The following is a 26,708-nucleotide window of genomic DNA, read 5'->3' as shown; positions in this document are numbered from 1 at the left end:
GGTTTGTCTTCCCTGGAAATACTTAATGCTGCAGTGATGGAGGTGAGGTAAAGAGATAATCAACTGATGTCTTCCACAATTTTAATCGAACAGGAGTAATGTTTAGCAAATACATAAACAGCTCTCTAACATACTAAGAGACACAGAAATGGTATTTTAGATCTGGCACAGTTCTAACACAGTTAAAGCACAGCAATCCAAAGAGTGCAACCTTGAAAACAGTTCTCAAAAGTAAGTGCTGTGTGACCTTAAAATACATTAATTCATTAGATAAAAGTTTCTTCTCCCCAACGGCAAACATTTTCAATTTCACCACCAAAATGTCATGACTCAAACAGCAGATGTTTCTCTGAGCTTTTCTTTTAATCTTTAAAAAATCCTCTACTCTTGGTAAATAGCAAGAAACTGAAATAACTTGCAAACACTATGGTACCTTCAAAACAATTTTATTGCGGCCCAGTCACCTGGTATCTGACATAAACCTAACCTTGTTGTTCTTCACCAGGCACAAGTGACCTGCTGTCCCATTAGACAACCCTAGAAATTACCCATAACAGTAATCTTATACTGATGCATGCTTTCCACAAGGAGGTAAACTCTTGCTGAATACTTGATTTCACTGCAGCCATATTCCCTCCTCTGTGCAATAAACAGTTCCTGGCTTCAGAAAAATTTTCCTTTTCAAATATTTTATTTCTTTTTTTTTTTTTTTCTCTTCATCCTCTTATATTATCTATTTGAATCTCTTGACTATTATCCCTCATTTGAAGTATTCAGGATTCCTGTGTAGGCTGCACTGTTACTTAGGTACTCTGCAGAAAAAAGGACTGGAAATATCTTATTTTACACTATAGTCTATTTATTGAAAATAGTTGGTCCCAAGTCCATGTGTTACCCCCCATACTTTGAATTCAATCCAGGACCTTCCAAATAGTTTTAGTGTATAGTTAAGGTTTGTGGCTAAGTCAGACATACTTGTGCTTTGTGTTTTACACTTTGTGCTAATTTTGCTGAACTGTTGCGGTTATAGTATCGCTATTCATTTCTGCACCACACCTGCATGGGTGCTATTCCCCTTCATTTTAGAGATCTACAAACACTTTGTTTATGTGACGGCCATGTGCTATGTGCCATGGGTCTTTCTAAATGAAATTGCTGTATATAAAGTTAATTTGTTCTCCACTTGTTCTTCAATTGAAATGAATGTCTCTTGGAGATTCTCCAGGTATCTACTATTGTACACATTATGATTATTTTGTTTAGAGTAAGTATTTCACTGCTTGTTTTACTTATCAATTATTTCTGTTTTCTTATTATACGGAAAAGACATATAAGTATTATTCAGGAAGGTAAACCAATCATAGTGTGCTTGGCAACATGGATCCATGGGACTGCACCTTTGTGTGCACCCAAATATGTGCCTCTGATAGCCACTGATGGATTACCACGATTTAGGGCTCTCCTTTTACAACTTCCTCTGTACCCTGTTTCACTGCTGGTTGCTTCCTGTACTATTTTACTCAAAACTCACTGATCCAGTGTCTGTTCTAAGGACAGATTTTATAACTGAGAACCATTATGGCAATGTGTCCTCAGTCGCACATCTTTTCTCTGCCTAACCTATTCTGCTGGAATGATTTCTCTGTCCTGGTTCTGCTAAAGGCAGATGTTCCTTTAGACAGGAGCAACAACCATTATTCGCAACAGTCTTTATTCATTCATGCCCCTGCTACATTTTTGGCTTGTTGCTGAAGTGGGAGGGTAATGAAGCAAGGCATTTCTGTCTCTTTAGAGACCTCCTTTTACCACGTGAGCAGCTTCAAGAGGACATCCCTCTTACTGGCAACTCCTATGGGGGTGACCTTCAGTAGACTGTCACTGCAGGTGTACATCTATGTGACAACACTTGGTGTCATTCAGAGTGCACAGAAGATTTTGTGCTTAAAATTATTATTTCCTAATTCCGCAGACCATATGGCACCATAAAGCCCACAGTGAAGCAGATATTTTTAAAGCATGACATTAACTTTACTAGGGACATTAACAAAGATGCAGAATGTTATCCTCACTCACCTATGAATTATGCCAACGTTTTCAAATTTGGATGATTATGGTTGTACCTAATACGATAACTTATTTTTTTGTAGTTCTGGGACATAATAGGAGTCCACCTGTCTGAAAGTATCTATACATACTTACAAAATGATATTTTAGGCAAACTCATAAAGACAGAATTACTCTGATCTATTATTTTTCTGAAGTTCATGATTGGTAAGTCTGACTTGTTTTTAATATACATCTCAGGAAAAGAAAAATTAATTTTTCAGTAATCACTGCATGTAATTTTAGTTCTACTTTAGATTACTGATCAGAGGTATAGCACAGATAAATCTTATGAATTGCAATTTAATTAAAATATTTTTTACATCTGTTCAGTTTTGCAAATGCTTCTCCCTTCTGCTACAACCTACACAGTTCACCACATTCCATAATGCTGCCCGGTAAATAACCTATGTATTTATTACCATTAATCCCATCACCATGCTCTCATTATTAATAAATAATGTGGTTAATTAATAAAACATACCAAGCATGTTCCAATTACTCTTTACCACCTTCCTCTGCTTGCTAATGCAATACATCTAAAGCAGAAACATTTTTTTCCTTTCTAATCATCTGGATGAATTATATAAGCAACAAGGTATATTCTCTAGACATTCAACTTAGAGCCTCTCTGCATGAACAGCTCAGAGGTGCAAGGAGGCCCCCAGATCATGCCCGTGGGCATTAAGGATGTTATCAGAAAACTGTAACAAGGATTATCTGAATTTCTTATCCAGAGAGTTGAAGCTTTAAAAGTCTCTTGCCTTCAACTACCAACACAGATCAGCTTAAAATCACTGCTGTTTTAAAACAAAAATTTTTTTCTTCTCATACTGACTTTGGTTATGATGACCATGGATGATTTCTGTTCATAAAAAAACGGTAAAAATTCTGGAAGATGACAATACATGAAACACAGCATCTCTGGGTATTATTATTATGGATTCAATGTAGCACAACTGACCTTGGCAGTAATTTTCATACTGAAATGAAAACATCACTTTTCATTGAATGCATCACATCCACTTTTGGATGTTAAGCTTTTGCTTTTGCCCCCAGTTTTCATTGATCTCACGCTTGAAAGAAAACTTCTCTTCACCTTTCTTTCTCTCACAGCAGTAGCCACAAAGATGGTTATTCTGAAAATTACTTGAGTGCATATTTAGATGAAGGTGTGATTCGTTCAGCAATTATACAACTTGCTTATTGGGTTCAGACTGGAAAAGCGTATTTTTACAATAAAAAAATAAATTCCCTTAAAGCTGTAAAGGGAACATAATAGCACCATACAGAAATACATAACACAACTTATCTTGAGGCTTTTAATTTTGTTTTTACCTCAGTCTGTCTAGAGTTAATACATTTTTAACGACTGCGCTTACCAGTTGCTGTCCATGAACGCCCCAGGCTGCATACTGTAAAACTGAATCCTCTACTTCTGGAGGGTTTAACTCCCAAACTTCCCTTGAAAAAATGGAAACATTTTTAGTAGAACACACTAGCATCACCCAACGTACAGAACCATTGATATGACATCATTTTGAAAAAACAATGTGACCTACCTTGTGTGTATGTTATAAATCACATATGAAGCTGTATAAGAATAATGAAAAACCTGTGGGGGAAAAAAAAAAGGCAAATAATTACAAGACCAAATACTGGATTAAATACAGACTAGCATTATGACGGTCACAGTCTTTCAATCCATATAAACACATATACCTTTATTACTGAAAGAATGTTTTTACTGAACTAATTATAACCAATAGACCTGAACCATATTGTAGGAAGGACACACACACAAATCAGTTAATTTAACCAGACACCTGATCAGTACGATGACTGCACAGAAAATGCCCCAGTCAAAAAAAAAATTTGAATTCCATTTTAAATAATAATAAACTAACCCAAAATCAAACAAAACCCTCCAAGAAAACAAAGGGCTTTTTATTGTATTTTGTCATCAAGGTGTGGTCAAAATAACTGCACAGGTATCACAGTTGTTTCACTTGAAATGCAGACAGATACAGATACAGGGTCAAATGGTATTTTTCTGACCACCTGCTATAAACAGCCTGAATGACCTTCTGGACTGTGGCTCACAGAAGAGAAAAACCATGTACTTAATGGGACTCTGTTTGCTGTGGCTTTCCTTAAATGGGTTTTGGTTTGATTTTGACCATCTATCTTTGATTTTCAGGGAAGGTTTGTTTTATCTGAGATTTTGGTTTTGTATGCAACAATTTAGGTAAAACAAAGAGCTATTTGTCAGTAAACTTTCCTCATTCAACACCAAGTTACCAATGACTTCCAGATCCAAAACCTGTAGGATTCTTTGAATGGGAGAGAAAAGCAAATCTACTGTACAGCCTTATGGTGCTATCTTTATTTGTTGAAAAAAAATTTGTTGAATAAAATCAAAAGAATTGCCATTTAAGTACAAAATATCAAGGCCTGATGTAGGTGGACCCAGAAAATCCATGATAGGGAACAGCATGTCATAGTGTATAATGTGATGGACCACCACACTGAAGGGCTAAAATCAAAGCAAACCATTACATGTCTCTAAAGCCAACCATTAGTCTATAAACACATAGTGAGTAACAGACATTTTGCTGTCTTGCAAGCTTGGGTGATTGCTTTTAACCCAGCTAATTTCTTCACCCCTCTATCTTGCATTATGATATTATGAATAGCATAATTCCACAGTATTAATTAGTTTTATTATCCATTGAAATTACTTCGTGGTCTTAGAATGTAAAATATATTTGTGACTAATTATTACTGTACCAAGCAAAACTCTTCTTTTTCATGCAAACTTCTGTCAGAAAGAAACATTAGATGACATCCATTAGACTTCACGTCTACAGTGACAGTATCTCTATTGGCACTCAAAGGACTTATTTCTGGACAGTGTCAGGCTATTTCCAGTTAGATGGGAAGAGATACAGCTGTAGAGCTGAAGCCTTGACCTAGAAGATACATGTGTTGGGAAGCCTTTAGCTTATATGATCTACAGCAGGAATCTTTCAGTATCTCCTTCAAAGAGAATACACAAAGGAGGATCCTACATGAACAGAGCCACTGGAATTTGTTGCCATGGCACACAAGAGGGTTTCAGATTTTGTTACTTTGTCCAGAGGCCATTCAGTAACAAAAGCCATCTGAAACATCTTTCCACTGACTCCATTTCCATTATTAGTTCCCTGTCAACATAAGCCAAGAATTTAGTACGCCATAAATCCTTGCTGCCTGATGCTGCAAGAAGCCCACAAAGGTCTCTAAGATTAGTAACTGTACTTGGGGCAACTGTTGAATTTCCCTTCTGTAAAACTTCCCCTTGAGACAAAAATAATTTCCCTTTTCCAAATCTGTTGTGATTAGCATCAAAACTGTTGCTTCAGTAAGAAGAATCACACATATATTAATAATTATGCCCCAAACCTTATTTAACTATTCTGTGTTACAGCTTATGGGAAAGTGTTTGGTCATGCAGACTCTTCTGAGAGGTGTGACTAAAGCAGAGAGAAATGGTTAAACCATGGTGCTTTCTGCAATGCCAGAGGGGCACTTGCCAGCAGCTATTAAAGTGGACAGTCTCATACTGCCAGCTACAAGAAAGAGAAATGGATCTTTTGCCTTTCCCGGAAAAGTATATCAGAGATAATATGTGGAGGGCTGATAATTATGTAGAATACAAATATCTAAAAGGTAAATTATAGGACAGAATATATTTCAACAAGAAATGCTAAACTAATAGGTCATTCTGACAGCTTTAACAGAAAATATGCTGTAACAACAACAACAGCACTTCATATTTCATGTGGAAACTCTCCTCTTGCCTTGTGGTGAAATCTTTGTGGTGAAATCAATGTTTATGTAAAAGTATATCTGTGTATATATATATACAAAATATATTTATATATAAAAGTATATATAAAAGTTTAATGAGCTCCACGAGAAGCAGAGACCAACACTACAATACAGTCACTTTCAGACAGGATGCCAACATTTTTCTCTGATTTCTCATATTAATTTTAGTTCTTAACAGGAACATCATGTATAAATTACAGGTACAAAGTTTCCTAATTCATCCTGCTTGCACCTGCCACATACTGAAACACAATCATTAGAGAAATTAAATCAATAAAAAAGGATGCAGAAAATCTTTGTTTTCCAAGTCTGGCTTTTACAGTAAGTGCTTGGGAAGCTCTCATAGTTTTGTATAAAGGTTTACCTGCTTGGCTTCCTCTTGAACAAAGCAATGTGGGTTTGCTTGGGACCAAACCTCTCCTGATCCCTAACATACAATACCTGGCATCACACAAGAGGAACCCAGCTGAAGACACTGCATGCGACTAATCACAGGGAAGAGTATCAGCAACCCTCAAAACACCAGGATCAAACCTTCCACATGGCCACCAGCTGTGTCCTCTTTGGGAGAGGCTCGGAGGGGATTTTGTCCTGCCACTCTTGTTTTGTGGGGTATACACTAATCAGAAAAAAATCTGGCAATTTATACAAATAAACAGACTAACACTCACACAGCTAAAGCTCAGGCAGCACTGACCCCACTCATGGTGTATTTGAAGTAAAGGCTGGTTATTGTGTTATATCCAAATCCAAAGTGCTGTCATTCCTATTCCAAAATGTTTTCAACCATTTCTTGTACTCCAAGCCTTCTAACTGGGGTGCTGTCAAAAGATTGAACTATGGCTAATATTTAAATATGGACAGTAAATTACTCCAATTGACTAAAAAAAAGGGACATACTGGGAAACTGAGGAAGAGGGAGAAAGGCTGTAGTGAAAAACACTCATCCTCTAGGTACAAAGAGGAGAATCAATTAATGACTATGGACAGAGAACATCTCTAAGAAGTGAAGCAATGTAGGAGAGCAAAGCCTTTTAAAATACTAAATGCATAACAGTAATTTTTGCACTGTCATATCAGTTGAGGAAAGTGAAAAGGGGAAAATTTCTTGGTATAATTTAATAAAATAATAATAATACATGTTAAGGTTGGACACTGCAAGGAACCTTCACAAGTGGCATGTGTGGTTGCTAGGGTTCAGGCTTTTCTGGCAAGTAAATAACTTGCCTGCTTCCATTATCATAAGCTGGAAAATGTTCCCTGAGATGTTATAAACTATGAAAATGGCTTTTATTATCAGACAGACAGTATACCTCCCCCTCAATATAATTTATTTAATATTTATTTTGCCACAGAATGCAACAGCTAAAAACTATTGCAAAATTAATATTTCTTCAGAATTCAGCCTTTTATCAATTTTTAAACTGATGACAGGTTTTCATCTGATGCTGTTCAACATTGAGTTATCTGCATTTGTGTATGAAAAAATAAAATTAGAGAACTCTATTACAAAAGACCTAAAATGAAAAGGTGACAAAAGTATTTCAAGACAAATTGCTCCAGTCAAAGTTTATAGAAATAACAATCCATTACTGAGCTAACAGCCAACAATAAGAAAAGCCACACTTATCAATCATGATCTGAACTTTTAGATGACACTTTGGTTTGGGTTTCTTATGTCCTTTAATTTCTACCTTTCAAGGAATTACTTTTTCTTTCTAAGGTTTTTGAAAATGAAACACTGACATGGAACTCAATGTGTAGCCCAATATGATGCAGGAAAACAATGTGCCCTATATAATCAGCCAAATACACTCCACTATTCCTGCAATATATTCCAGAAAATATCCAGTTCACTGTCCTTGGGTAATTTGGAAACCATCCCTCAGCAGAATAGTCTTTTTTCTAAAAAGCTGCCAAGAGAACCTCACTAGCACTATATTTACAGGATGATGAGAGCCCTCAGCTCCAGAGACATGCAGGAGAGTTGATGACATTGGAACCTTGCTGTGCTGTTTTCACAAAATGCTTGGGCAGGCCAAACACCTTGATGAATCCCTCACCCATTTCCTGCATTATAAACCAATTACATTCTTTCATGTGTTGTTTATTTAGAGCAATAATGATTCCTCCTTGCTGGCACAGCCTTTTGCAAGGTAGTGAAGTGACTGTCCTATATTTTTGTTTTTACCCATACAGACACCCATAATCTGAACTCATCCCTGTGGTTCTCAGTGCTGCCAGACTCTGTAAATTCTCTTTTCAGGTTCCAGTAAGACTTCTCACAGGCCATAAAAGCACTCAGTCTGATCAAGAACAATAAAAAGTGAGAGTATACGAAATACAATGAAAATTTCAGCACCCCAGTAATATTTCCAGTTATTCCAAAGTCTGATAACCAAATGGGGTATATGTCTTGCACATCATGGTAAATATCCATTTGTTTGTATTGTACATAGCAGATAAAAAAGAGACTCTTTAAAAGCCATGCCCCTCCCATTAATTAAAAAAAAATGCAGCAGAGAATCATTAAATAACTGAAATTGCAGTGCGTGCCATCATACCCATCCCACTTATCCCAAAACACATACACTGACTTGGAAAGAGAGGCAGTTTCTCAGATAAGGTTCAAAACCATGCACATCTCTATGATTCATCAGTGAGGTATCAGATCTTTTATGGGTTAACTTACACTTCTGATCAGATGAAAAACAAAATCCTGTATTTTAAGAGACTAGTAGTCTGAATGAAAAATTATTATATTCTTAAAGAATTTAATCAGAACTAAAAGCAGAATAATTAACCTTAGCTGTGTAAAGTTTTAACTGCTGCAATATATGGATGCCTCCCAAACAGTATTACTCATAAAAAGAGAAAGATCAAAAAAATTCTTTTATTGCTTCACAGGCACAAGTCAGTTATTTGGCAGATCAAAGCTGTGAGAGAACCTAACCTCAAAAAGGTTTTGTGTGACTGAAAGCTTTTCTTTTTTTTTTTTTTTTTCCCAGTTACATCAGTTGGTCTAATAAAAGATATTACCTCTTCCCACAAATCTTGTCTCATTTATCTCTTCGGGCCATGACATCTATAGCAACAATGTTATTGAGAAACAAACATTCCTAAGCCCAGCTGAAAAAAAGGACTATCTAAAACTAAAAGTGATCTTTCCTAATCAATAACCTGCATTACAGGACCTATCACAAGATGCATGTGAATCAAGAAATGAAGGGACAGGACACACACTGAAGCAGGGAAATAAACAGGAGTACATCCTGCCAAGGACACTCACTTCTGCATTCGTCCGTGGCCCTTCTCACTTCTGACGATCTTTCATAATACCTTAGTGAACAAGTCTGGCCTGTTTTCAAAATGCCTTGGTCTGTTCCAGTCACAGGAACTACTGGCTGCTGTACACAGTTTGAAGAACAGCAACACAAGTGGGATTTTTCCTTCATCTTCTTTTTTACAAGTGAATTAAGCATTTAAAGAATTACTGAAAAATCTACTTATGCTCAAAGCCAAACCAAAAGCCTTTGCCATGGTAAAGTAATTAGAAGGCCAAGATAAAAGGTAACCAATTATTCATCTGTCATTCATGCAGCAAAGTACTTCCACACAATATACAGAATCTTATTCAAAGCTCCAAGATCAAATCTTTAACAAACCTTCACGGAGGACTCAAAAATACAATTCAGAAATAGAAATGCAAACATATATTGCTTCCCATTTAGCCTTTGGGATAAAAGTGTCTCAGAAAAAAACATGGAGCCTGCAGAACACGCTGCGAACTACAAATAATAAGCAAGTACCAGATGCAGAGTGGAGAGAATACAGGGGGAACATAATGAAATACAGATGCACAGGAATGGTTATGGAGACCTTTTGAAGGGATTACTGAAGATAATACAGTGTGCTTGTGGCACAGTCACATCAAAAACCAGTGACATAGGAGGAAACATGAGACTGTGTTAATGACTTTGGGTAAGTCTATCCCACAGGTGCCCAGACCCCTCTAACTCCCATGAACAAACCCAGGGAACTGGGAGAAATGCAGGGCTGAGCTAGTTGTGCATGAGCTGATGGTACAGGGCTTTGGCACAGCTTCTCACAACTGGTCCAGCTAAAGCATTTTCAGACCACAATTAGTATCTATGCATAATGTGACAACATTAAGATTAAAAGGAGGTTGGATGGCTCTATAAACTTATTCTGTTGTATGGCAGAGATCTGAGTTAATATTTATTCAAGTTCAACCCTATACAAAATCACAGTCTATACAAATTATACAAAATTATACAAAGTCTATGCATATTATTATCTAAATTATGCAAAAGTATTATCTAAATTATTTCTCCTCTAGTTAGTGATATTTTACTATGAGTTTTGTGCTGGGTATACTGTGTGTACTGGTGTAATTCAGATTTCCAGTAATGAAAATGAGAAAAGGCTTTGAGCAGGTCTTTAATGTCATATACAAACTCCTTATTCTGCTATACATTTGGAGAACACCAGATTATTTGTGGCCAAACTTTATCCTTTGTAGTAGCCTACTAAAAGCAAATGAGTTACAGTGCTAGTCTTTGCTTTATGCCATCATGATTCCAATCAGCAACTTCTTGTTCTCAAAAAAAACCAGAATAACTTTCACACAACCAACTTCTATTCCTTATTTCCTTTTTATGAGCTATAAGACACGTGACCCTGCCAGGACTGCAGTGCAAGGAGAATGGAAGCAGTATCTAATGTCCTGATCACAAAACAATAAAAAAGATATATTCCTTTCTTCCCTTTTATTGCAAAATGTGTGACACCCCGTTAGTGAAACCTGCAAGGGAGTTAATAAGATTAAATTAGTAGCAGCATGACAACCGCCAAAGGCAAAGTAGAGCTGCTGGATGAACCTTCCATCCATTTTGCAATTTATGTGCTAAATAAATTCATAATGTTAATGGTATCAATACCATTATGGTGAAATCCAACTTTCTCTAAAACTCTGTTATCATTCACTTCAAATGTTCCCCCTTTGCCTGTCCAGTCTGACTCCATGTGTTCTCCAGCAGAAGAACAGCTTCTAAATGAGATGAAACAACTAAATATAGCACAGTCAAGGTGGGGTTTCATGTAACTGGTTGGCTGAGAGTGTAAAAAGTGAAGCGAGAGCTCTGCAGCATTAAATTCTGAGCGACAGAGACACATGAAACCACTGTACAATACATATACTATAAGTGAAAAGCTTGAATAAAACACACATATCAATAAGGGGCAGCCTCCACATATTTATGAAAATAACATTGGTTGAAGATTGGAATTCTGTTGATTTTATGCCCTGGCAATAAACACAGTGAAACTTCAGACTGTGCATTGATACCAAAACTCAAGTCCCTTTGGGATATACACCAGAAATGGTTCACACACTGCATCAGTGAAGTGGTACCTTTTGGTCTTGGGAACTGTAGTTTTTGACTGCTACTTTCCTGGTATTAGATTCAGTAAGAATTTAACCACATGCATTAATTACTGATAATTATGTTGATTATATCTGGGGTAGAGAGAGGTACAGAATTTAAATCCATGAATTGTGGATTTAAATTTTCATCTAGTAAATCTTTTCAGTTTACCCTAATTTTAAACTGCAGTTAATGATACATTAATTTGTAATTCATACAGATAGAAAGGACTGCTGTGATCGTGGTGTCTGACCTCCTACATCTGAAACAGAGTTTAGAAGACTTCTCATTTTGAATAGTATGATACCAGGTATTCTTCATCTGGTTTCAGAGTAAACTCTAAGAAACAATCAACCGAAGTAAGTCTGTAACAATGTGATGACGAATTTCCACCCACCTTCGAATCCTATTATTCCTACCCAATTTTGGAAGCTAAAAAATTAGAGGTGAATTTTGCCACTATTGATGTCTAAAGCTCTGTGTAGTTTTGCACATTTTTTGCCTTTACAGGTGGAATATCTTGTTTCTGAGAACTCAGTATCTAATTGCAGAGTTAATCTAAGATAGAGCTTGATGCATTTGAGCACTAAAGTTAAATGACAAGGTTATAACTTTGAAAAGCATCATATTTATTTGTTTCAGTCAACATCAATTACTTGTCATGATTGATAAGAAACAGTGCATATCATTGGCAATAATTTATGGTTAGCATTAATACTTTGGGATATGAAATATTGCCAGTCATAACAACTATATGGTGCCAAACCAAAATAAATATAAAAGCAAGAGATTTCTAGACACATAATTTATCTATAAGAAAAAAGTCTGTCAAGGAAGCCTAAACAAAAAAGGCACCTCTAGGAAATCTGTTTAAGCTTCAGCTGCTCACATAATTTTTCAATAAGATTAATTATCTCAAGAAAAAGACATCCTTTGCAGAATATAAATTAATTCACAATCAATTAAACTCAGTTCATCTAACCAACAGTAATGTGATACAAACCACAGTTCAGAATAAATGCAGGAACTTCTTTTTCTTCTCCTACATCAACAGCTGATAGACCACCCTATATTTGGATATGCAACTCAATCATTTTTGAATATATAACAAATTCAGATGAGTGAATTATTCACGAAAGAATGTTCTGCATTGCTACTTCTGAAAGCTGCACATATCACTGTCATTTGAAATTCTATTAGTTACACTGTCACATAAAATATGTTACTTCAGTCTTGTATGAGATGATTTATGACAAAAATTTATATGATTTTTTTTTTCTGGCTTATTCACCTGCAGCATTAAAAGGCAGGAATGACTTCACTGAAATCATTGTTACGTGACGACAAACCTAGTAAAATCTCATCCTCGAGCAGAAGTTGTGCATTTTTTTCTTTTTATTGATACATGTCCTTCTCAAGCATATGCTAACACTCACATTCAGTATGATACAAATTTTGACTTAATGAGTGTTTTGGAATTTTTAGAAATTTATCTTTTCCTGCACTGATTTGCAGGCAGCTTCATAATGTACATGTGTATTTTGATCTGGACAAGCGTAAGGGGAAACGAAAGACACAAATTCTGACAACACAGCCACAACTTTATCTCCAGACCCTAGAAACGTAAGACTGGTGAGGGTGCTTGTTTGTGGTCAATGCAGATGAGAATACTAGATCTGTCTTAGAAAATTATGTATTTAAATACTTTAACACTGCCTGATACTTTAGACAGTCTGATCTCTTTTCAGGGTCCTTCCACTATTAACCAAATCCCATTTATGAGGCATTCTTGATAGGAAACTTGGATTGAGTATCTCCACACATACTGAAAACTGATAACTGACACCAAAATATGTTTTAAAACACTGATTCTTGAAGGCAAAGCTGCATCAATTCTCCTCAGAATGTTTTGAGATGCTTTAATTGCTCTTTGATATACTGTGGAAGAAGGAATTGAATCAAGACTTGGCGTTCTTTTCAGTTTTTCCAGGGTCAGTTGTTCCTCACATATTGTATTTATTCAAACAGATTGCTAAAGAGAAAATTAGCAAATGCAGAAAAAACACCTCTTTGTTTTGAAGAGACACACTTCTACATGTTGTGATATTTACAAAAAAGTATGCACAAACTGATTCAAGTGCAACATAATGTGCAAAAAAAAAAATGGGTAAAAACGTTATTGAGAAAACATTTTCTAAAATACCATTTTATATAAATGAATTTTCCAGATTCTGAACACAGAACAAAACAGAACTGAAGATGCCCCAAAATGATGAGAATACAAAAGAAAATCAAAGCATACAACGGGCTCTATTTACTCAAATTTTGAAGTAAAGACCATAGTCTCAATATCTTTTTTTTTTTTTCTCTAGACAATCTGACTAATTCAGGCAGCAGTTAGAAAGCAGATTCTGGATGCACTTCTGCTGTTTACTTACAAATGACATGAAGAGATGAAAAGACCCTGTGGAGCTGGAGAAAGGAGAAGCAACGAGACAAATGGCCTGTGGGTCTGAAGAAATGTAAAGGGAAAATGGAAATGAAAACTGGGCTGAGGGAAGCAGATGGGTAAACCAGCAAGAATGCAAGATGAAAGAAGGAAGACAAAAAGACAGGGCTAAAAATATCAGGAGAGGAAAAAAGAGAAATAATAAAAAGAAAGAACAAATTCAGAACAAAACAGAGCTGAGTCCCTTAAAGGGTTGGAAGTGAAGAGAATCAGATCAAAAGAGATCAGGCAGCAGGGAGGGAAAGCAGTACCCAGACCTGCAGTGAGTGGGCACTGGTGGCTGGAAAACACAGGTTCACTGGACTGATGCATGAAATTCATGCAGAATAGATTGGCACATAGAGCCTTCCTCTTTTGGTGGACAGAAGATATAAGTGAAAAAGGCAAACAGTTTTCTAAGGAATATGACAGTTCAGTACTCGAATATAGGAACCAATCACCTTTCACTACCTTGCTCACCATCATTATTAATTGCTTAGTTTGGATATGCCACATGGAAAAGAGGAATGCAGGATGTTTCTTATGTGATGTCATCTCCTCCTCTGTGCTCCCACAGTGCTACCAAGACACCTTTAATGGTATCTCTGGGTGTTAGAGAGTCCAGGGAATCTTGTATGCTCCAGGGAGGTTTTATTTCAATAGAAATATGGGGAATTTTTTTTTAAATAGTATTAAATTTCTTATTTAGTCTTTTATAGAGATTTTATGAGAAAATAACTGTTTGTATGTCTTGAGTATTTATCTGCCTGTAGGCTGAGTTTCAAACAGTTTTCACAATTACTTTTGAAATCCATGTGTTTAAAACACTCTTGTACTGCACTCAAACCTTTATGATTCCAGGCAGCCAACACAGCCAGGACTTCATACCTCCACGCCATTTTCTAGAAATCCTGTTTAAACTCTTTAAGTAATTTGAACCCTGGAATTTAGATTTCTCCCCTTCTTACATCAGTTCTGCACTGTTGTATGAACTTCAACATCTTTATGTTTTAAAGACAGCATGAAAAGAAGGTCTTGTCCATAGGAGTAAGCTCAAGAAGTGTTACTACGGTTAAATTTCATCTTTAGTTTTAAACTTCCTTTTTGTTCATGCCCTATTCATCTCCCTTATCTCCATGATTTCTTTGGTGCTGCCAGTCCTGCTAATAGGCTTATACTGTTCCCCTTCTGTTCCACTGCCTTGTTACAAAACTGAGCAAAATATCACCTCTATGTGAAATTTCCAACAATTGAGCTCACACCTAGTTATCCACTCCAGCACTTCCCATTAGCAAGCCATGATGCTGCTTGTAGTCAACCAGGCCTACCTGCACTAATTTTCTTCTATTGTACCATATTTCTGTATTAGTCCCTGTTGTGGTCGTTTTTTGATATTACAGTCCCTTTGACAGGGGTAACATGAAGTAGACTCCTGTAGCAAGTAAAAGACCTCTTCATGACAAAGCGATTAAAAGGTCATAAGAGAGCTATTCATTTAGTACAAGGGAGTACTTCACAGTGATCTCAAAGAAGCCATAACAAAGTGATGAATACCTCACACCAAACTCGTCTCTCTAGGAAACATCTAATCTGGTGCTATATTTGCAGACAATAAATAGGATAATAAAGGCTAAATTTGTGCAGGTGGTTGACTGTCTTCACTGAAACATTATTGCCTAAGACCCCAGGCTAACAACCTTTCATGCTCCAATACCCAAAAAGACTTGTCCTTACCTAAAAAGAACACAAAAATTGGATTACAAAGGGGCGCATCTTAATATTTCTCTAAAAAGTGGACCCAACCATTTGATCTGTTAGGTCTGTCACACTATCAGGTGTGCCTCATAGCCTGAGATGGAAGCTTGGTTTAAAGCGTGATGTGCAACAAAGACAGCTTTGCAAAGAATGCTTAAAACATTTCCCTGGGACAGTTACATAAAGGTCTAGTCTTTGCCATCTACTTCAAGGTATTTCCACTCTGTCTATGTATGAATTTTAAAAGACCTTTCATTTTATCTGTACCAAAGTAACTGCTAACTCTCATTTACAGGAATTCACTTATTCAACACTCTTCCTTTCAGTGCTATTGAGAGATGCAAATGCCAGCAGATTGATCTGCTTTCCTGACTGACCTGTTGGCCTAGTCAGAGAAGAGGCAGTCAGCCAACTTCTCTGCAGTCAAGGAGCCAGGAATGCAGGCAATGCTTCTTCTGAGAAAGATGGGATGGGTTCCTCATGCATAACGTAGATGGAGATACCCCTGCCATACACTGGGCTACAAGAAAAGGATTGTGAGACAGGATGGTTAAAATATTTGAAAAAATATTTGAAAACACACAGCCCATTTTCCTCTATGGACATGTGCTCTGGGACAAAGTTTTCAATTACAGGATTATGTATTACTTCTTAAAATTCAAACAACCCCAACAATACCCATTTATATCCACTTGCACAGCAGATTCAACTACGCTGTTGCAGAGGTGTTTCCAGTGAAAGGAAACTTTGCCACAGCATTTTTTATGCAGTGATCTGGGACAGGCTGACCCTATTCCTTCAGGCTAAGTAATTTTATACTAATAGAGAGACACAGGCTTTCCATGAAGGTTACTTGTCCCTGCTCCAATGAGAAGGAGTGATTCCAGATTCCAATGATCAAGGAGCTAGCTTGATACTTCACTGCCTTATTTATTTTATGTGGGGAAAGTGACTTGTAGAGTGGTGGTTTTGGGGGGATTCTTTCAATTTTTTTTTTTGTGTTTTTTTTTTTTTTTTTTTTTTTTTTTTTTTTTTTTTTTTTTTTTTTTTTTTTTTTTTTTTTTTTTTTTGTTTTTTAACTATGTTCATCCTTCTTCTTTGTATAATGTTCTTACAAAACATTTTGAAAATAATCAACTCCTACTACTTTTGTTCTCAGTGTTAAATACTTCCCAGAGAACTATTTTCCACTCTGATTGTACAGTCACAGAACGTATCAGACCTCTTGGTAAAAATTGCATCAGATACGAGCTCTTTTTAAGGAAAGGCAAAACAGCTCTGATTTTCTTTTTTTTTTTTTTTTTTTTACTATCACATGAGATCACCATTAATGGTGTACATAGCAGTGGCTACTGGCAAAATTTCTTCATTGCATCTTCTTTCCACTACCTTCATGTAACAACTCTTTGGTTCCTCTTGAGTTAACATATCTGATAAAATGCTATAGTACGCTTTGTGTTTGACACTGCTTTTGCTAAGACAATCCAAACAGCACTGGCAACTATGTCATTCTTCTTCTTCCCTTACTGCCTTTTCAAAGCAGAGAAAGACAACTTCAAGAATGAATTCCGCAGAACAACAAAATTATCTAGAGTTAATTCCTGTGTTGATTGGTACAGAACACACCAAAAGTATGGGTCACAGACATTTCTGCCTAACTGATAGTACAGATGGTATTGCTTGTGTTAATATGGCTCTCCTGAGAATTAATTTTGTTGGGATGGTAGACCTTTCCTCCCAGTCTTACAATATTTCATCATTTTGTTGATCATATTTATAGATTCCCCATCTGTCAACTCACTGGTTTCCCTATTTTCATCCAGAGACATCAGTTCCAAGTATTTCATTAAAGCCCTGTTCTGATAATCTGTGCAAACAAGATTTACAAGCCAGTGCATCCTGCTTGTGAAGGGACTGCCTCGATGGTGGTTGCTGGGCATGTCCACAATGAGCAGCTATTGGTTTCAAGCTGTTGCAGAACAGCTTTTACTATGAGGTGAAATCTCATGCTGCTATTTCAAGTACAAAACTGCATCAGTGATTAAATTTTGAAAATATTTTTCTAATAATCTCTGAGTAAAAGCTCCACTAAGCGTGCTCAATGTCTTGCACATCAGTCATCAGCTCAGCAAGTACCAATAACACTACATGTTTTCTCACATATAAATGTTTCCAAGATCCAGCTTCATTACATCAAGAGTCAGCTGGATTTTTCCTTAAACACCACTGCATGGGCCACAAGTCAATTTTCAAAACCTTCTGACAAGGCACTGGCACATTTTTGAGCTTCTATTCTGATTCCAAAATTTTTGTGAAAAAGCTACTGATTTCAGGGAAATTAAAAGTGTTTCATAAACAAACCAGATATTTTTATGATTTATTACATGGACCATTCTTTTTGCAATGTTTTCTGTCAGACACTTAGTTTCAAATGTATTTATAATCGTATCTCCTGAGTCGAACATGATTATCAATGTGATCTTCAGAGGGTTGTTTCTCTTTTGTGAGACTCTGCAAGAGTCAATGAAACTAATTTTTTTAAAAAAACCAAGCTTTGTCTATGAACTTTATGTAGGAACTGTGACTTCTGGATGAAGTTTATATTAAAAAAAATGTATAATTGTGCATAAACACACTGCAAACCCCACAGTAATTAGAAAGGGAATATAGTTCAAGGAAGAACTAAAAGTTGTGGTGAGGTTTGCTACAGCAAAGATTAACAAGTTCTCAACAGCCACTCCATGAAAACTGAATACAAATATGTTTGTGAAACCCAACCTACACATGTCAGATCTTATTTTGAAGGAAATAGTCTAGATTCAGATTTTAGCAGATCACCTGACAAAGAACACGTGAAAAGAAAAGCTTCTTGGCAGAAGAAATACTCTGTTAGGGAAATCTAGATATCAGTAAAAACATTTTACTGCCTAATCCTGTTGACCACTCCTACCTGTGATGTGGATGTACCTGAAAAGGGACGGTTCCAGAAAACTACATCTCTGATGAAAATCTTTTCATTGATCTCTGTAAATTATGGTTAGTTCGCTGATGTGTGATCTGTATCCAGAAACAACTAAGTAGTGAATTCCAAAATGCAGTATTATTAAGTAGACATCCTTGCTCACAGCATGTCACACATACGTAAGTGAAGTGACAACTGCAGATCTTTAGTTGTTTGTTCATGGAGATCAACTAAGTAGCCCACAGCCAACAGGGGCAGGTTATAACTTCAACAGATTATCTATTCTGCACCTCTCTTGCAGGGACAGCAATAATACCAGAGTTCTCTTGGGGTCACATTTGAAATAATCTTCATTACTTTTTCTACATAAAATATATATGGGGAATAGAATTCTAAACTTTCTAAAAATGGATGCATTTGGATGAAGTCAATGAGATAGCAATAAGTCACTGAGATGCACACCTGTAGTATGATGCTTAAAGATCACCCCTGGTGCTGCATCTTCTGCAGATCTGATACATAAGCCCTCAGAAACTGTTACCATTACCCCTTCCACGTGCTCTAAAGTCATTCTAATCAAAACAAAGAAATTCAAGTGATTTTACATCAAATAGCTCCTATTGAGTGCGTATATTCCCCTCACATACTCAAGTGGAGCAAATTCTGTATTACAGCCACTTATTTGACATTTAATTAATCTTTGTAATTCACTGTGCAAAATTAAATGATTGAACATAAAATAATTATGTACATAATGAGTAAAAACAGATCAATTCTTTTTTTTTAAATTTCAGTAGTGGGGGTTATAAAAATGTTTAAGCACCTTTAATATGAAGAACTACCTAGTAAAATTCACATTTGTGTCCTTTTAAAAATAACGACAACTTTAACCAAATTGAACTTCTCAGATTTTCAAGTAAGCAATGTCTATTTTATTGTAGTCTACTGGCCAAATTCTCAGTTGCTGTGATGTTTTCTAACCCCTGGACACTACTAAACTATGTCAAAGAATCAAGTCTGTTTGAACATTTATATCGTCTATTAAAATATTTTTGGGTTTTGTTGCCCTTTTTTTTTAATGTGGTTTATTTGTCTTAAGAGACACACAATAGGTCACATTTTAATTTCTATTTGATCTGTATCTTGACCATCAAGTTCCCTGAAAGCTTCTCTTCCCGTACAGAAATTTATCATCAGTTTAGCAAAGATAAGAAGACTGTGTTAGATTAATGCAAGCAGCAAAGCCTAGTAAATGGTGAGGAGGAGGGATTCATAGCAAATCCACTCTCTTGCAAGGTGCAGATGAATTCTTCATCTGATTCTGTGGCCCAGGACTGAGTGGTATAAACTTAGAACTGGTTCAACACTCTCTCAAAGTCTGAAACTTCTCTGATTGAACTCAGCAACAAAATTTCACGGAACTAAGTGGTACAGAAGAGCACGGATATCCCCACAAACATGAAGAACCATTTCAGGCATCTTTTTAACATGCAGACCTCAGGTTTCCATTAAACAAATGGAAACTTTCATAAGAGTCTGTGGAGTGACCTTAACTATGCACCATTCCCACTCTAGCTGATATTAAATGAGCACAGACATACATGGATTACATGAGAATGCACTGGGAATGACATTAAATATGACCCTAAGAATTAGTACTTGTTAAAAATCTGATTGTTCTCTCTTCTTTCTCTCAGTATTAAGAGTGATAATCTTTAAGAGCAGTGCACCCTACAAGCACAGCACTACCAATGGACATCTACAGATCTCTGTAGCCCACTGCTGGTTTATACAGGAGTGCAAGCTATAGGATTAATTTTATATCCATGTAATAGGTTAGAAAATCATAAGAGTCTATTAAGAACTTATTAGACAGATCTTTTTTTCTCATATCCTTTTTTTTTTGGTTCAAATTAGGTAAGAGGTACTGACAGCCAAGACATATGTAACTAAATGCTACTGAGTTCTTTCTGTTAGCAGGAACTTTTCTATCAGTACTTCAGGAGAGGTAAAGTTAGTCAGGCAGCTAATGATCTGCTTTGGTCAAAGAAACTTTAACTGTCTCATCATCCATTCCCATTATTAACTAATGGAGCTTCCTTCCTACACAAGACTGCTTTCTCTGCATGCGTAATATTCTGGCAGAGCTGATTTAACTGGACTCAAAGCCAGGAGCCTATTACTACTTTTATACAGGAGAACTTGCTTTTTTCATTATTCCCAAGCAGGCCCTTTTAAAGTTCCTTTTGCACTTCTGGCACAGCTCTTAGCTCAGTGAATCTCTGCTAGACCACCATTACCTGTAACATGCAACACTAAAATTCCCTAGTCTTTCGACTGTGGTCACTGCAGCCAACCTGGCCACAGAAGTTCTTGAGCAATTACCCATCTGGTGACTGTAACTCTGAAATAAAAAGATAAGATAAAGGCACTGTAATGCCTTGTACAGCAAGACTGTACCTAGCAAGGTTATCCATTTTATTCCAAATTGGAAATAAAACATTTAATTATTTAATATATTCTCAAAGGTATTTACCAAACAGCAAAGTGGTGCATTATATTCCATAAATACATTGCAGGAAATATAGTGGTTTGAGTGTAGAGAGGTCTATATATACAAGTTTTTAGCAGGAAGTTATAATTCAGCTTTACCCTTCTAACACTGACAAATGATTCCATGTCTTTTTAAATTAGCAAGCAATTAATTCTAAGCCTTAAATTGTTGTGTGCAAACTGTCAAAACCACTCTTTTGTGAAAAAAAAAAAAAAAAATTAAAAAATGTCCAAAACTTGACATTCACAGTGGACTTTTCACATGCAACTTCATCTTATTTAACTATATATTTTTGAGTAATAAAAAATTAGAGCAAACTTAAACCAACTTAGAATTCTATATAACAAATTATGTTTCTTTTGAGGAGGACAGACACCAATAAATTTAAGAGCTGTCATTACAGAATATTAGTTTTAAATTAAGTTTTCTATTTATATGTGAAGGCAAACTGCTTATTTCATGATGTTCTGAATTCTTCTGGTGATTTTTTTATTCCTCCTATATACTGGATTTTCCCAATCCATGATGTGGTTTTCTTCCCTGCTGTATCAGATTTGGCTAAGTATGTATTTCTACAAAACACTATTGCAAGAGGAAATCTCAGTGTAATAAAGAAATAGGAATTTTTCCACCCAGCCTGGTAATGCAGAAGAGCTGATCAACAGTCTGGTCATACCTCATGCAACTTAAACAGGTTTTGGAATCAATAGGAAAAGGGAATTTGTTAAGTCTCAAAGATGTGCATAAATAGACTTTCTCTGTTATTGGATTATCCTCTGAACTAAAAAAGAGCGAGTAGAGGACTGCAGTACTAAGCGGTATGGGAATCAATATCCAAAATATCAATGCCTGATGGAAAAATGGCAGAAAAATCTGATTGAGAACCAGTCATAGTCTCATCTTAAACCAGAATGAGCTGCCACTAAAGCATGGAGAAAATACTGGTTTAATCAGGTTACCAAAAAAGTGTCCAAGGGTGGAAACTCTACAAAAATTTTAAGAAATTTATTTTGGTTTTCAACTATTTTAAGATTTAGAAATGTTCCTCCTCAAGAGCATATAAAAGAAAAATTTTCATCCTCTCACTGTACACAGGAATCTTCCACATATTTGACGACTTGTATCCTCAGCCTTCTCTTGTTAAGGCTAAGGAGATCCAATTCTTAACCTAAATAATCTTTTCAAGAGTTCCCATCCTACAGAAAACACGTCCTTAAACACTGAAGTGTGATAATTTTTTCCTAAAAAGTAGGACATTATTTTTGTATTCAATTTGTTGTCTGATCCATATTCCCATACACTTTTCTACAATACTATTGTCTAAATGCTGCCTATTAAATATTTGTTTACTAGATTTATTCCCAAGTAATTGTAAGAGCTTGCCATTGTATCTGTTGAATTAAAACCTTCATATTCAAATCGCTTCTCCAATATTTTAATATGTTTTTTGATAATAATCTTGTTCTTTAAGCTTCTGGTAATATGATTGATATTATCTGTAAATTTAAATAAATTTACTCCCTCTTCTGATCTCCAAATCTTCAAAGATTATCTGAATATCACTGCCCTCTGGTCAGAGCCCTGTGAGACGTAAATCCATCTTTTTTGACAGTGAACTATTTATTTGCCAGCACTCACTCCAAGCACAATCTGCCTTCAGTTATGGTGAGCCCATTTAGACCATGTTTCCTCAGCTCCCTGGTGAGAACACCATGGCTACTCCTTATCTACTCACCAGCCTTTTTCTACAATTGCAGAGAAATTAAACTCAATTTTTTAATGATTTGAACTTTTACAGATGGATATTGGCTGTTACCTTCTCTTTGTTAAGTTCTAGGTATTTTCCAGCAGTTGAACTTCTCCATTAAAAATAAATAAATAAATAAAAATAAAATCGATCATCATCCATTTTTCCACTAAAATTCCTCAAAACCATTCTTTGTTCTGTTTCATTTTACGGATCTTGTCTACCTTCCATATGTTTTCACAGATTACAAATCTTCACAATTACTTGACCTCAGGCACTTCCCTAGAGCAATTTTTAACAGGGTCAGCAGGGCAATTCTTTTCTTTCACTATCTTAAACTAAGCATTTGTTAGGTTAACCAGGTCACAGCTAACCTTGCTTTTGAACAGTGGAGCAAAATAGACAACACCTTAGCCTTCACTGATAGCACTTCCTTCTCTCTCTCTCCAGATCGACCTTTCCTTAATTTTTTCCTTTCCTTTTCGTTGAAGCCCTTTCTAATCACTCTTTACCTTCACTCAGGCCCCCCAGGGGGTCATTCCTGGTGCTTGGTCCTGTAGGTCCCAGCCATCCCAGAGGACCAGCATCTGCAGTGCAATTCATACACAGCTTTCACATCCCTGGCTATGGTATATGACTGATTTTGCTCTACTTGCTGTCATTATTCTCTTCCTGTACAAAGTTTGGCATAAGGCATTTATTTCTTTTTCTGGGTCATGCATTTTCTCCAGATTTTCAGCCAGGCCCATGCAAGAACAAACAAAGGAGATGATATATGAAAACAAGGAACAGCTGATTTCTAGCTACTGCTCCAATAAACTGCGGGGGGGAAGGGGGGGAAGAAAGAACAAGGAAAAAAAAATCAGTTATTGTACAGTCCAGTGAGGCAGTCAAATTTTTTATTAATTTCAACTGAAATCCTATGTGAATAGAGGATGCTTTTATCAGAGTAATTTAAGAGCCAGGTGTGAACAGAACTCAGGTTTGTAAAGTGGATCATAGTCAAAATTTAGGCTACAACCCAATATTGCAGTCCTGAGGGGTAAAAGAAGCACTGGAAGAAATTCAGTTTTTGACTACTCCTAGAGGTGTCCTTTTAACATTAAAATTCTTCACACACAGAAAAGAAAAAAAATTCACAGTATTGAAACAGGTGCTAAATTGCTCTGCTACCACAGATAAAATACAGCTGATATTCCCAAGAGCTGAACTCTTGATTCTATTGAAGATCCTCAGACCACTATTCACTGCACCTCCACATGCCATGCCCCAGCAATCACTGCTGCCCTTCCAAATGCTGCTCCAGGAGGCAGCAACCCAGGTGCCATTCCCACCAGGTGCCATTCCCACCAGGTGCCATTCCCACCAGGTGCCATTCCCACCAGCTGCCATTCCCACCAGCTGCCATTCCCACCAGCTGCCATTCCCACCAGCTGCCACAGGCTCTCGGCTGTGCAGGAGGGAGTGTTTTCTCCCTCCCTCCAGCAAACACTCTCTCCCTGCCCGCTGAGATCTGAAGATTTGCTGCGCCACAGACCTGCTCTCACCCCCAGTGGGACAAGGACACCAGGGGAGCCCCTGCTGTGGTTGCCAACCTGCTGCAGCAAGAGACTGTGGGCACAGCAGGGAACTCTGCTGAGACCCAGGGGAAGCAGCTCATGCAATGCCCAGTCTGGGCACCAGAGACATGGTTCAGATATTCCTCCTCCAGCCTGTTTTTGAGTCTAGCTCTCCCTGCTTTCAAAGACAATCTCAGGAGAGCTTCCTGACTCACTCTGGGGACATTTCTGAGATTCAAGGAATTCTAAACTGAACTCATAGGGACATCTTACTATGCAAATTGACTTTCAAGCCTGGCAACTTATAATAACAAATAGGAAGACTTTATATTAATAAATAACTAAATCCTTTGTCAGTCCTTACCAGAGAAGAAACTAATTTCTTCTTGAAGAGGTATTTTTTGGCATAATGAATCACAGAGTATTGTATCTCGCTGTTAAGCAAACACACACAACTTCACTATGCCAATGCTTTGTGCAGCCCTGACCCTCACAGACCTGCTTTGGATTTTTTTTCTACTGATTTTAAAGTATGTCAACTAATGGCAGAAAAAAAATCCTCAGAGACCTTTTCAGATAGAGATATTCTGTCTTGTATAAAATGTAATGAAGTCAGATTTAAATACATATAACCTTGGGGTTATACAGTCTGAGTTCTTCTAAATGTGCTGTGGTCTGATAATACCTGACATTTAGAGAAGCATTTCCCACAGTTATGCAATGAAGTTGATAACTTTCCAGAATTAAATCCACTCAAAGTGTGAATTCTGTACAAAGAGCTGAAAGAGAAGTGGAGGAAATATTCAAATAACAGGATATGGTCTATGGGTTTGCCCATATTAGATTTTTTTTTTAATTTGCACTCAGACAAGTAACAATCTGCATATGATTTCAAATTAAAAGACCTTTCAAACTTAAAAAGTCAAGTAAAGCAAAGGAGATACGTTGACTACTAATTGTTCATTATGAAGAAAAACTTCATTTCGAGCATACGTAAATATTTTACAAAGGTATAGAAGTTGCTTTATACAATATTTGCCTGTAGCTACAGTTTGCTGGTACCATTTTAAACATTTCTTTGTGTGCTTAAGACTGGCAGACTTTGAACATTAGTATTTTCATCGACCTTGTTTTTTAGTACGGGGGCCTTCCATCAAAACGCACTGAACTTGCTTTTCCTCATTATAGAAGAAAGGCAGTTCTAAGAACAAATCTAAGAAACTCTCTTGCTGCAGTGGAGAAGGAGTAGGAAGACGAGGAGGAGGAGCCTGTGGCTCTGCGCCCAACAAAATGAGATCCCAAATTTACCTGGGTTGGAAAGAGAAACCCATCCTTTTTTCAAATGAACTGCATTTATGAAACACCTTCTCAAGGAAAGGACAATGTGGAGAGAGGAGGGTTCCCCATGTAAATGTCTGCATACACTCACGATGAGTTATGCAGTCCTTCATTTCATACAGTCTGCTACAAACTGGTTAGACCACTTCAACTGAAGTGATTTAATTTCTTTTGAAAAGCTTCCATCGTATTTTGGGCATATCTGACAATAATGATATAAAAAGTTATAAAAAAGAAAGAAAAATAGGAAAACTGAGTAAGTATATATACATTTAATGTTCCATCTTCTAAGAGTGAAACACTAGCAAATGCAGAGAAACTGAAGCTTCATCTTTGATAACACCATACTCACTACACCAACCATTATATAAAGGTCTCTGCAAATTCTTATGATCTTAGGAAATCAAAGAGCAAGAAGTGGAATTGCCATAGGTACTCATAGTAATACAGGACATATCCTATTCTGCAAAAGATGAAAGGAATATTAAAAAAATGCAAATGTCATCCTGTGTTTTAAAGTATCACCATGATAACCACGCCTACAATGATTCTTTGCCTTTGTTGTGAAATGAAGTATCTTAAATGTGAAAATGAGGAAAGTCTGCCTCCTGTTTTTCTGTAAGCTGCTCAAATACCAGTTTTTTGTTCAAATGTTTATCAATCATTAATAAGTAAATGTCAGTACCAACAAGGTTATGGTAATGATTTCACTGTTCTGTGATAAATTGAAAATCAGGAAAATATTGGGAAATCTTTAACTAAAATACCTTTAGTTCTTTCCTCACCTTAATAGTACTACAAACCTTAATGTGCTCATATGTATGACAGAAGGCCTGGATGATTCACTTTTAAAATCTGCCAGAATATGTAAAGAAAACAGTA

At 36.5% G+C, this 26,708-nt stretch overlaps 1 protein-coding gene across 1 annotated transcript in view; it reads right to left on the bottom strand.

The window, feature by feature from the left end:
• The window catches only part of DPP10 (dipeptidyl peptidase like 10), a 264,172-nt gene that overhangs the window by 65,617 nt on the left and 171,847 nt on the right, over positions 1–26,708 (bottom strand). The window contains exons 6-7 of the mRNA XM_027892407.1: positions 3,666–3,718; positions 3,486–3,567 (exon numbers count right to left, since the gene is read on the bottom strand). Coding sequence (XP_027748208.1) covers positions 3,486–3,567; positions 3,666–3,718 — 135 coding nt within the window. The remainder of the gene's footprint in view (positions 1–3,485; positions 3,568–3,665; positions 3,719–26,708) is intronic.

Source organism: Empidonax traillii, unplaced genomic scaffold (assembly GCF_003031625.1).
Source record: "Empidonax traillii isolate 1590-97213 ecotype Southwest subspecies unplaced genomic scaffold, ASM303162v1 scaffold350:size764500, whole genome shotgun sequence".
NCBI classification, from domain to species: domain Eukaryota; kingdom Metazoa; phylum Chordata; class Aves; order Passeriformes; family Tyrannidae; genus Empidonax; species Empidonax traillii.
This window is presented reverse-complemented; position numbering and strand designations above follow the sequence as displayed.